This window comes from Hibiscus syriacus, unplaced genomic scaffold (genome assembly GCF_006381635.1).
Source record: "Hibiscus syriacus cultivar Baekdansim isolate YM2019G1 unplaced genomic scaffold, ASM638163v2 tig00111231_pilon, whole genome shotgun sequence".
NCBI lineage: Eukaryota > Viridiplantae > Streptophyta > Magnoliopsida > Malvales > Malvaceae > Hibiscus > Hibiscus syriacus.
In genome coordinates this window covers 338,659-352,518 of record NW_024063027.1, presented here as the reverse complement: position 1 = coordinate 352,518, position 13,860 = coordinate 338,659, and the positions used below count along the sequence as shown (strand labels likewise).

General features: G+C 33.9%; 1 protein-coding gene across 1 annotated transcript; it reads right to left on the bottom strand.

Moving 5' to 3' along the window:
• Nucleotides 1-535: 535 nt before the first annotated feature.
• Nucleotides 536-12,146, bottom strand: LOC120156570 (histone H3.2). Its single transcript, XM_039167867.1, has 2 exons — nucleotides 11,594-12,146; nucleotides 536-541 (listed from the first exon to the last, which is right to left on the bottom strand). The coding sequence occupies exon 1, from the start codon at nucleotides 12,033-12,035 to the stop codon at nucleotides 11,625-11,627; it is 411 nt and encodes a 136-aa protein (XP_039023798.1). The 5' UTR covers nucleotides 12,036-12,146; the 3' UTR covers nucleotides 536-541; nucleotides 11,594-11,624.
• Nucleotides 12,147-13,860: the final 1,714 nt, after the last annotated feature.

Genomic DNA, 13,860 nt, shown 5'->3' with positions numbered 1-13,860 from the left:
CCTGATAGATGGACTCTTCAAAATTTGGAGAAAAAGAATAACGAAACATTCAGACAGTATGCTCAGAGATGGCGTGACACAGCTGCCCAAGTTCAACCACCTCTATCAGAAAAAGAGGCCACAGTAATGTTTGTCCATACGTTAAAAGCTCCTTATTTAAGTCATCTAATGAGGAATGCAACCATAAATTTTGCAGATTTGGTCATTTCTGGAGAACTCATTGAAAATGTCTTGAAAAGTGGCAAAATTGAATCAAATGAGGGGTCTAGTTCCAAAAGACCTATGTACCGAAAAAAGGAGAATGAAGTCAACAATGCAAACTCTTGCAACAAGGATTCATCAAAAAGTGTTACAATAACCCAGCCAAGGGTTAAGAAAGAATAAACAAACACTAATCGAGCAGAGTCCAGAGGATCTCGAAAGGAAAATGAAATGTTGTCTTTTACACCTTTACCAGTACCCTATGCAGAGATCTATGATTCGCTATTAAAAGCATATGTCATACAGCCCTATCCTTTGATTCCCATGCAACCACCATTCCCTCCATGGTATGATGTAAAGGCACACTGTGTTTACCATGAAGGAATTATGGGTCATTCTATTGAAAACTGTTTGGCATTCAAAAGGGTGGTTCAAAATTTGATCAACATTGGAAAGTTGGAATTCAATTCACCATCTACATCAAATCATCCACTGCCAAATCATGGAGATAAAAACGTGAATACAATTCAGGAAGAGAACAGAAAGAAAGCAAAAACTGACGTTTCTGAAATTAAATCTCCTTTTGTTTGGATATTTCAACAATTCTCCTTAGCCGGTATAATTCCACAAGAATTTAGCCAAAACATAATGAAGGCAAGAATTATTGTAAATATCATCAAGAGAAGGGGCATGAAATTCAACTATGTCCTGAATTTAGGGAATTGGTGAAAAAATTGATGAATAACAGAGAGATAGAATTCTTTGAAGAAGAACCAGGGAAAAGAGAAGATGATGTTTGCTCATCAGATGATTCTAAACCTAATCAGAGAGCAAGTGATCCTGTGATTATTAATGTGAAATCATCTACAATGATTCCTGCACCAACAAAGCCGAAAGTAATTATCACAACTCCTTTACCATTTCCATACAAGGATACCCGCAGGGTACCTTGGAATTATACTACCAATGTTTCAATGGTAGGAGGATCTGTTTCTTTGGAAAAAATAGAGGAGAAAATACAGAGTCTGGATTCGACGTCTGAAGCAGTGAGTGAAGTCGGATTCTTTACAAGAAGTGGGAGATGTTACTCTCCCGAAACATCCAATGCATCATAACAGGTGAAAGCAAAAGGAAAAGCCATGGTAATACCCCAAAAGGTATTTGATGATGAATCCCTTCCAGCATTCAATGAGCCTGTAACAGAAAAACAAGCACAAGAATTTTTGAAATTCCTGAAACATAGTGAATATAGTGTGGTTGAACAACTACATAAACAACAAGCGTGAATTTCTATTCTTGATCTATTGAAGAATTCAGAAGCACACAGAAATACTTTGATGAGAATGCTTAATCAAACCTTTATCCCTGAAGATATATCCCTCAATAAACTTGACAGAATTGTGGGACATATAGCCGCTGACAATTACATTACGTTCACGAATGATGAAATACCTGAAGGCGGAATGGGGTCAGTAAAAGCTTTGAATATTACCACACATTGTCATGGTCATGTTTTGCCAGGATTATTGATTGACAATGGATCCGCTCTTAACTTGATGCCTCTAGTCACACTTCAAAGAATGCCTGTGGATAAATCACACATGAAAAGTTATCAGAATATAGTGCGAGCTTTTGATGGCACTCAAAAAGAGGTGCTTGGGAAAATGGAAATAATGTTGTTAATCGGACCAGTCGTGTACAATATTAACTTTGTGGTGATAGACATCCACCCTACATATAATTGTTTATTAGGGAGGCCATGGATTCATTCTGCAGGAGCTGTTCCTTCTTCATTACATCAGAAATTGAAATTCGTTGTTGATGAACAACTAATATGCGTAGGAGCTGAAGAAGAAATCATTACGTCTATAACAAGTGATGTTCTGTATATTGAGACCAATGATGGTTCTCTCGAATGCTCTTTCTGAGCTCTTGAATTTTTCAATGCAACCTTTATTGTAGAAGGAAGCAAAATTCCATATCCCAGATTGTCTGATTGCACCAAGATGACTGTACGACAGACTTTAGGCATCGGAGCTAAAACTGGGAAAGGTTTAGGAAAGAATCTTCAAGGGAGTTCAGTTCCTGTAAGTATGAAGATGAAGAAAGATCGTTTTGGGCTTGGATTTAAGCCCAATTTTCAGCAAAAGAACAAAGAGATGAAAAGAAGATGTGAAGATAGAAAGGCAAGGTTGAAAGGACAAGAAATCCTTTGGGAACACATATTTTTCCCACAGTTGAAGACCATATTCAGATCAGGGGGAACAATTAATATAGAACAACAGCTTGTTGAGGCCTTTAAAGAAGAAAAGTTGACGAAAGATCAAAGCATAGTTGAAGAAGCTATGAAATGATTATTTATCAACATGATCATGAATGACAACAAGACTGGCAAATACTTGGCTAGGATTCGCCTTTGTTTTCCTGGAGAAACACTCAACAATTGGACCACTAAAGACCTTCCTGTAGTTTTTAATATTAACACAGAGTAATATTCCGAACTAATCTTTATGTTTAGCCTAAGAGTATGAAAACTTTTTGTTATCTTGTAAAGGAAATTATGTTAAGTTCACCTAATATTAAATATAAGAAATTTTCTTTAAAATTTTCAAATGGCAATCATTCTTTACATTTTTTACATTTTTACATTCATTTATTTCATAAATTTACTATATTTTTTCGGAAATATGTCCGACTTAAATTTGCAGGTGTCACAATGTTAATAGCATGTTTATTCCTAAATTTAATCGAGAAATAAATTTAGAGCAGCCCATATGTCTGGAGGAAATCAATGAGTGTGAGGATGAACTGGAATGTGATGTTCCTACTGAATTATTAAGATTGATAGAAAAAGAAGATAAGCAAATTTTACCTCACAAAGAAGAGATTGAGACTGTAAATCTGGGAACAGATTAAGAAATGAAAGAGGTAAAAATTGGTACTACTCTGACAATCCAGATAAAACAAGAATTGATAAATCTCCTTCAAGAGTTCAAAGATATCTTCGTCTGGTCTTATCAAGATATGCCTGGTTTGAGTACAGATATAGTGATGCACAAACTTCCAATCAATCCAGAATATAAACCGGTCCAACAAAAGCTTAGGCGAATGAGGCCAGAAATGTTGTTGCAGATCAAAGAGGAAGTGATGAAGCAGATTAATGCAGGTTTCCTACAAGCAGCCAAATACCCAAAATGGGTAGCCAACATTGTTCCAGTACTAAAGAAAAATGAGAAAGTTCGAATGTGTGTGGATTACAGAGATCTCAACAAAGCTAGTCCGAAAGATAGCTTTCCATTACCCCACATAGACACCTTGGTGGACAATACTGCAGGACATGCATGGTTTTCATTCATGAATGGCTTTTCAGGATATAATCAGATAAAAATGAATCCTGCAGACATGGAAAAAACAACATTTGTAACCATGTGGGGCACATTCTGCTATAAAGTAATGCCATTTGGATTGAAAAATGCAGGGGCAACGTATCAAAGAGCCATGGTAACTTTGTTTTATGACATGATGCACAAAGAGATTGAAGTATATATAGATGACATGATTGCCAAATCCCAAACGGAAGAAGAACATATTCAAAATTTGAGAAAGCTTTTCCAGAGATTGAGGAAGTATCAATTAAAGCTCAACCCCGCTAAATGCACTTTTGGGGTAACTTCTGGGAAGCTTTTGGGATTTGTGGTCAGTAAAAAGGAATCGAGATTGATCCAGATAAAGTGAAAGCAATTCAAGATCTTCCACCACCTAATACAAAAAAAGAAGTTCGAGGCTTTTTGGGAAGATTAAATTATATATCTCGGTTCATTTCTCAATTAACTGACAAATGTGATCCAGTGTTCAAATTACTTCGAAAGAACAATCCTGAAGTCTGGAATGAAGAATGTCAAGAAACTTTGGATATTATTAAGAAATATTTATCCAATGCCCCCATTTTAGTATCACCAATGCCTGATAGACCATTAATTCTCTACTTGACAGTCTTTGAAAATTCGATGGGATGTGTATTGGGACAACATGATGAATATGGAAGAAAAGAAAAAGCCATTTATTATCTGAGCAAAAAATTTACTGATTGTGAAATTCGATATCCCCCAATACAAAAATTATGTTGTGCCTTGGTGTGGGCTACTCGAAGACTCAGACAATACATGTTATATCATACTACTTGGTTGATATCCAAACTTGATCCTTTGAAATTCTTAATGGAATCACCAGCTTTGACAGGCATAATGGCTAGATGACAGATGTTATTATCCGAGTTTGATATTGTATATGTCAACCAAAAAGCGATAAAAGGAAGTGTCATAGCTGATTTTCTGGCCAGTCGTGTATCGAATGATTATCAGCCTTTGAGTTTTAATTTTCCAGATGAAGATTTGTTGTGCATATCCATTAATGAAGAAGTCGGAACAAATGATGCATCTTGGAAGCTTTACTTTGATGGAGCATCCAACGCCTTGGGACGAGGAATCGGGGTAGTGTTAATTTCTCCAGAAAATATTTATTATCCCTTTACAAGTAGACTGGAGTTCTTTTGCACCAATAACATGGCGGAATATGAAGCTTGTATCATGGGATTGAAAGCAGCCATAGAAAGAAAAATTAAATGTCTCAAGATATATGGAGATTCATCGTTAGTGGTGTATCAATTACGAGGTGAATGGGAAACAAAAGATCCCAAATTATTGGAATATCGAAATTTTACCCTCGAATTAGTGAAAGAATTTGAGAGAGTCACCTTCAATTATCTCCCTCGAGAAGAAAATCAAATGGCAGATGCTTTGGCTACATTAGCTGCTATGTTTCAGGCAACTAAGAAAGTTGATATGATGCCAATCAAAATGCAAGTATATGAAATTCCTGCACATTGTTATAGTGTGGAAGAAGAGGTAGATGGTAAACCATGGTATTATGATATCCTGCAATATATCAAAAATCAAAGTTATCCACAAAATACATCTGAAATTGATAAAAGAACCTTGAGAAGAATGGTTGCTGGATATTTTCTTGATGGCGAGACTATGTATAGAAGAAGAAATGATCAAATGCTATTGAGATGTTTAAATACCAGCGAAGCCAGAAGCATCATTGAAGAAGTACACAGTGGAATATGTGGAACACATGCAAATGGTATTTCCATGACTAGAAAAATAATGAGATATGAATACTATTGGGCTACCATGCACACAGATTGCATTGATTATGCAAGGAAATGTCATAAATGCCAGATATATGCAGATAAGATTCATGTACCCCCATCTCCTTTACATGTAATGACAGCACCCTGGCCATTTTCTATGTGGGGAATAGACGTCATTGGGGCAATCACACCAAAAGCATCGAATGGACATTGTTTCATCCTTGTGGCAATTGATTATTTTACCAAGTGGGTTGAAGCTGCTTCATATGCCAATATTAAGAGGTCCACAGTCTGCAAATTCATAAAGAAAGTAATAATTTTCCGGTATGGCCTACCAGAAAGGATCATTACAGATAATGCTCTAAACCTGAACAACAAAATGATGACCGAACTGTGTGCACAATTTAAGATCAAACATGCAAACTCAGTGGCATATCGTCCAAAAATGAATGGGGCAGTTGAAGCAGCAAATAAGAACATCAAGAGAATCATTACAAAGACCACTGAAACTTACAAAGATTGGCACGAGAAGTTACCTTTTGCTTTATATGCATACCGAACTACTGTTTGAACATCTACTGAGACAATGCCTTTTTCTTTAGTCTATGGGATGGAAGCAGTCTTACCAATTGAAGTTGAGATTCCATCGCTTCAAATTTTGAGAGAAACAAAATTGGATGAATCTGAATGGATCTAAGCTAGATTTGATCAGTTGAACCTTATTGAGGAAAAAAGATTGAAAGCTATTTTCCATGGACAGATGTATTATAAACGGATGATGAAGTCTCATGACAAGAAAGTACATCCAAGAGAATTCCAAGAGGGTGATCTAGTACTAAAAAAGATCTTGCCTATACATAAACATTTCCGTGGGAAATGGATGCCTAATTGGGAAGGGCCATACATTGTAAAAAAAGCATTTTCCGGAGGAGCGTTGATCTTGGCAAAAATAGATGGAAAAATTCTGAGAAACCCAATAAACTCAGATTCTGTCAAGAAATATTATGCTTGAAGAAAAAATTAAAAAAAAAAAGAAGAAGAAAAGGAAAAGGAAAAGGAAAAGGAAGAAAAGAAATAAAAAATAGGGGGTCAAGATGAAAACTCGTAAAGGGCATCTTGTAACCAAAGGAAGGATTTGAGTTGAAAACCTGAAAGGGCGACTCAAATGCATATTGATATTAGGCATCTGGCAATTGAACCCTCTTAAGATTTTGATAGTTTGGGAGGAACTTCACATCTACAAGCATTCTGACAACGTTTGAGATCTTCCAGACAAAAGCTTACATCAGTACTCTGAATTATGTCAATTTGATTAACTTAGAAATACTTATGCTAATAATTTGTTGAGTCATTTGATTTTTTATCATTCCTATGAGTACAATTCTATCTATTTATTAATAAATTCTAAAGTTTATTTCCTCTAAATTTAATTTATTTGAGATTCAATTTATTTTTGAAAATTCAATTTAATGGATTAACATAATTTTGAAATAAGTTAAAGATTTCTGAATACCACTTTATGTTAATACTTTTAAAGGCATGGAATACAAAGTAAGCAAATTATCACCATCATAGAGTTATTTGGAAGTGGAACAAGAAGAAAATTGTTCTCAATTGGCAGATTATGAATATAGCCCCTTTTCAGTGTAGCAGTATGAAAATGCTTCGAATCTACAAATTCTGGCTCTACATCGAATAAATACTGTGATATTCCAGTCCAAACATTAACTGGAGCAAGTGCCACGTTCTCGTAGTAGAAATAAGGAGACCCAATAGCATCTTCTGGAAGTGTTCTTTGAGTTATCTGATCTGATTTGGTATGAACCCCAAAATCAATCATTAGATTTGAAAGATGAATTTGCTCATAGTAGAAATAAGAAGACCCAATAGCATCTTCTGGAAGTGTTCTTTGAGTTATCTGATCTGGTTCGGTAGGAACCCCATAACCAATCATTGGAATTAAAAGATGAACTGCATGATCGTCTTCATTAAGAAGCTTCTTTTCAAGCTTCTTCTGCTTATTCCTTTCCCAAAAATCATAGCTCGAGTTTTGCCTTTTCTTATAATTGGGATAATTGCATAATGGCTTCCTATCTTTTACCGGAAGAAGTATGTCAGCAACCTTAGCCATTTGAGCAGCACATATAAAATCTGTCAATTCTACAATTGATGAATCAGGATCACATCTCTATGACTATTGAAGACTTGGCATTTGAGTATCCCATTTTCGTCAAGTATAACAGTTTACTCTCCTCATCAGAATCAGATTTCAGGATTTCCTCGGTATCAGAAGAACTATCAATATCTGTGAAATCATCTTGAAAGATCACTTCATAATTGGATGAGTAGTTATCAGAATCAACATGTTACATAAGTACAAACTTTTCAAGAGCCTATGCCATTGAGTTTTGTTCTCAAGGGGGTTTTGACATTATATCTACATCTACATTTTTCAAAGATGATAGATTCTCCGATTTGAAGAAGAAAGATTTATTGAATTTCTACACAACTGAAGAAATACTAAGTTCACCAATTTGAAATCAAATAAAGATAAACTTAACATTCATGCATCATATTTAGGCATTTGCAAAAATAGGTGCATTTTCATTCATTTTATACATGTTAAAGGTTAACATGAATTTCAAAGATTTTAGCAAAGATTCAAATCTATCACTCGATGGATCAGCTTTTCCAGAGAAAGTTCATAATGAGAAGAACTCATATGAAGAAGGAAGAAGAAGTTCATAATGAGAAAAGCTTGTTCAACCTTTTGCTCAAATCTATCATTTGATGGATCAACATTTCAAGAGAAAGTTCATAATGAGAAGAACTCATCTGAAGAAGGAAGAAGAAGTTCATAATAAGAAGAACTTGTTCAACCTTTTACTTTAATTCATCATTTGATGGATCAGTATTTCAAGAGAAAGTTCATAATGAGAAGAACTCATCTGAATAAGGAAGAAGAAGTTTATAATAAGAAGAACTTGTTCAACCTTTTACTTTAATTCATCACCCGATGGATCAGCATTGCCAGAGAAAGTTCATAATGAGAAGAACTCATCTGAAGAAGGAATAAGAAGTTCATAATGAAAAGAGCTTGTTCAACCTTTTGCTCAAATCCATCACTCGATGGATCATCATTTCCAGAGAAAGTTCATAATGAGAAGAACTCATCTGAAGAAGGAAAAAGAAGTTCATAATGAGAAGAGCTTGTTCAACCTTTTGCTTAAAATGGATCAGCTTTTCCAGAGAAAGTTCATAATGAGAAGAACTTATCTGAAGAAGGAAAAAGAAGTTCACAATGAGAAGAGCTTGTTCAACCTTTTGTTTAAATTCATCATTTGATGGATTAACATTGCCAGGTAGAGTTCATAATGAGAAGAACTCGTCATCTGAAGAAGAAGAAATTCATAATGAGAAGAATTTGTTCAACTTTTTGTTTGAATTCATCATTCGATGGATCAACTTTTCCAGAGAAGTTCATAATGAGAAGAACTTATCTGAAGAGCAAGAAGAAGTTCATAATGAGAATAGCTTGTTCAACCTTTTGCATAAGGAGATAGACTAGCATCAACATTTTCAGAAGTGTTCATAATGAGAAGAACTCATCTGAAGAATAAGGAGCAGAACTTATTCAACCTTTACATGATTATATCACAGAAGGAAATAAATTGTCATCCCCAGTTGAAAAATTTATAATAAGAATAACTAATCCCAAAGAAGAATTTGTTCAACATTTCCATCATAATCAAGTGAAGTCAAATGGATAAAAAAATTATCTTTTCATCTTTACCCTATTCTTGTTAACACAAGAATGAGCAAAGAGGGGCAGATGAAGATACTAATTTTTTTTTACCCATTTGTTTTTAATATTATTATTAATATAATTTTATTTATTATTATATATTATTATTAAATAATTACAAACATTACATGCCCAACAGACTGGCCCAAAAGAAACCCTAAAACCTATTTAGGGATTGATCTCAACTTCAGTCGTCGCTCTTCTCTCAGCCGTTGGATCAGATCTTGATCCAACGGTCCAAGGACCTCCAGATGCAAACCCTAGGGTATCATACCCTAGGGCCACGTCCCAGCCGCCGCTTTTGTTGTCTCCACCGCCACATTCAACGCCGCTCAGCCGCTGCCACGAAGCCTCCAGAAGAATTGAAGAGAACTGTCCACGTTGAGGGTTACGGTGAGTCACCACTATAGTTTGGTGACTCTCCAAACTACAACCCTTTTACCCGGTCCAAGACAAGCGTCGGTGATGGCTATAAAGCCATCGACCACCTGCAAACAAGGGAAGCGAACAACCACAAAGAAAAAAAAAACAATCCAACAACCATAAATCACTAAAACAGCAAGGAAAAGAGAGAAGATAAACTTACCGATGGAACAGCGGTCATCATAGCCTCTTTGCGCCGTCAGAAAGCCAAAGGTCGAAGGTAAAAAATTGTAGATCTACGCATTTCAGTAGTATTTTAGGCTAAAAAACCTCCGAATTTAGCTTTAGGGGAAACCAGGCTTTAATTTGGGGTGGGTTTGGTAATTTTTGGCCACCGGATGTGGTGGCCGGCGGCGGGTTTGACAGTGGCCGACCGAAGATCATTTCCCTCCGGTGAGGGAAATTAAGAGAGAAGGGAGAGAGAGCTTCTTCTTCTCTCATTTTTGAGAGAGAAGAAGAAGAGAAGAATGAGGCTGCTGGCCCTTCGGGCCAGCTATGAAGGGAAATATATATCCCTTCCCGAACGACGTCGTTTTGGGAAGGGGTATATACGTAATTTACATGTATGGATAAACCCTTTCCGCAACCATCTTAGTTTTGTAACATTCTATTTTAGTCATTAAATCAATTTATAATCCTTTTAATCCGGTTTAATAACTTTAATTTTATTTATTTTAGTCCTTTGCATAATAATAAATATTTTAAGTAAATAACCAATTTAGTCCTCGTAACTTTATTAATTAATATTTTAAACCCTGAATAACATGTTTTAATTTCTTTTAATTTGATATACGAATTTGATATAATTTTAATCTAGTCACTAAATTAATAAAAGGTAGAATATCATATTTAGCCACTGAAAAATTAAATAATTATGATTTGTGTATTTAATTCTATTAAGTTACAATTTAGTCACTAATTTCAATTTTTATTTATTTTAAATATATAGTTTTAATTTTGTTCATTGTTTAGTTATATGTTAATTTTATTTGTTTACTTTTAATTATTATTACTATTATTATTATAATTTAGCCATAAATATATATTTATACTATTTATTTTATTTGTTAAAATCTTATTTAATTATTTTTAACTTATTTTAATCCTGTTTTAATATTTATTTATTTTTCAATATTAATAAAGGGCAGTTTTAAAATAACTGGATGTCTATTTTCTGATATTTTTAAATAAATAAATATCCTATTTTATAAATTATATATTAATTGTTTTAATTAGTTATTTATTTTTTAATATCGAAGAAAATAGCTGTCTTAAGACACCTAGAAGTCATTTTCTGATATTTTTAAATAAATAAATATTTTATTTATAAATATATATAAATTAATATATATTTTTCATAATTATAATTTTAAAATAATATGATTATAAATTAAATATATTTTAAATTTTTAATTTCTAATAATAGAGACAATTTATAATTAAAAAGTACCAATTTTAGGCGTTGTAGGGGTGCTAATCCTTCCCTAAACATAACCGATCACGAATCAATTTTTATTATTAAAAAAATGATTTTTTGGTTAAAACGTAGATCAGTTTATCTTTTAATCGATATTTTTTTAAAAACTCTTTTAAAAGATGATTTTTAGGTAATCGACTTATTTAACCTAAAAGGCCGATGACGACTCCCAAAATATTTTTAAAAAAAAATCAAAATCATTAATTTATTCACATCACTTTTCCCACCAAGTAAAATTCGTACCCGGACGAAAATCGATTACGACAACACGTTATTTACAGGGATGTCTTTTCAAAAATTATTTCCCCTTAAAATGATTAATTAACATTTCAAGATTAAAATGTTGTGAAAAGATATAGCATCGAAATGAATCCAGAATTACTCCAATGCGCAAAAGTGAAAGAATAAATGAGAAAACTAAATCTCAAATTCAGCATGAGAATCATAAAAGCAAACTATGCAATCGCTCTGATTAGATTTCCCAAATTGATTTCATCATTCGTTCTTTTTTAGCGAAACACTAAAATCGGACTAGAAATAAAACAGAGTAAATACAAGAGTAATTAAGCTCTCTCTCCCCTGATCCTCCTAGCAAGCTGAATATCCTTGGGCATAATGGTAACCCTTTTCGCGTGAATGGCGCAGAGATTGGTATCTTCAAAGAGCCCAACGAGATAAGCTTCAGCGGCTTCTTGGAGAGCGGCGACTGCGCTGCTTTGGAACCTCAGATCCGTCTTGAAATCCTGAGCGATCTCCCTCACCAGCCTCTGGAACGGGAGCTTCCGAATCAACAGCTCCGTGCTCTTCTGGTACTTCCTGATTTCTCTCAATGCCACCGTTCCTGGCCTGAATCGGTGAGGTTTCTTCACTCCTCCGGTGGCCGGAGCCGACTTCCTTGCGGCTTTCGTCGCCAGCTGCTTACGTGGCGCCTTGCCTCCGGTTGACTTCCTAGCTGTTTGCTTGGTACGCGCCATTGATTACTACGGCCTCAGAGAAGCAGAAATTAAGGATTTGTTTAGAGAGAATGCTATTGTAAACTGTTGATTCAAACGAGAGAGAGCGGTGACAATGGGTGTGAAATCTGCGAGTTATTTATATTGAGAAAATTGATAGAAGAAAGGGGGGGGGGAGAACTGGCACGCGGGAACTTTAAAAATTTTTAATGGCCAAATATGAACGGTTGGATTATATTATTTCCAACTATAAATCGACGGTTTTGAATTGTTTTTCAAGTCAGCAATTCGTGTGCAGTGTGAATCACCAATAATATATGTTTACCAAAGTCACATGGATTATGATGTCCGAGAATCCCTACAAACTAATTCATTTTGATTGATTTAAAGAATTATATATTTATATATTCACTTAGCTAATGTTGATCGCAAAAAACGGCTTGTTTATTTTAGATTAAAAAATTTAATTTTTTATTGATATGTTGTTATTTTTTGTCTTTATTGATAACAATGACATTAATTTTAATATTAATTTTCGATTGTCAGTATTTTTATTTTTATTTTATTTTTATATTTTTTGGATAATTTAATTTTATTACCTAGTAGAATCTATTACAAAAACAATCACCGATCACAAAAGTTTATATACATCATACTTACAAAACGAGATAAAACAAAACAAGAGATCGGTTAAGCTATACCCAACAATTACATAGGAAAGTATTAACATTATCAGACATGTTAATGTTTTTCCCCTCAGTTTAATACCTATTAATTCTTTGATGCAAATAAAAAGTTCATCAGTAAATCTTGATCTTCCTTGAAATATTCTTTGATTGCGTTTCTCCCACAAAATATAGATTTTAGCACACCAAACAAGTTTTAAAATAGTGGAAATAAGAGACTTGCTTTTCCAAGAATTGCATACCCAAACAATCATGTCCTCCCAATAAGAAATGAAATTTTTTAACCCATTATGTTGTAAAATGACCTCCCATAAATTAGAAGCTGTGAGACATTCAAAGAACAAATGAGACCGAGTTTCCTGTGCAGCATTACAAAGGACACAGTCTCAGTAGTGTTAATCCTCATTCGTTGGAGTCGATCACGAGTTGAGAGTCGGTCAATAATTGTCATCCACGCAATTATATAGAGTTTAGGAATATGGAGTGGGAACCAGATCAAGGTATTCCATATTTTATATATTATATCTCTCTCTTTTCTTTTAGTTTTATATTTTCAATAAGTTTGCTCGTATGACATATTTTCTTATACTTTATGGATGCTTTTCGGTTATTTGATCATTTTTCGTTGTTTTTTTAATTGTTGATTTGACATCATCACAACTTATTAGAATGACACTTATATGATATCTTGTTAATCTTCCTTGTTTTGGACTATTGGATTGGATGTGGATACTCGATTTGCGTTTGTGGATATCTTTTCACACCGTTCGAGTCTGATTTTGTAACACTCATAACCCGTATAATTATACCTATATAGATTATAGATGTTACCCGAATTTCAAAAACCATTTCCAATTCAAAATGTGATTTAAAATTTATTTTCTTAAAATGGTAAGTGATATTATAAAAATATCATATCATAAAAATTATGTTTTGTTATAAAAATATTTAATCGAAAATATTTTTTTATGAATAGTAAACAGTGAGGGAATCTACACCTGTAGCAGGAATCAGTTCCCTTTAAGTATTCTGGAATTTTTTCTAAAACAAGGGTAATGTTCATTGCTATAGTAACTTCCGAAAATATATATAAATTTATAAAAATTAACCTTTCATCACTATAAAGTTACCATTTTGTTTCTAAATGTATTCAACAACAC

Bases quoted from the DNA above. Each gene is read 5' to 3' on its own strand.
- LOC120156570 (XM_039167867.1), bottom strand. From the start codon at position 12,035: ATGGCGCGTACCAAGCAAACAGCTAGGAAGTCAACCGGAGGCAAGGCG.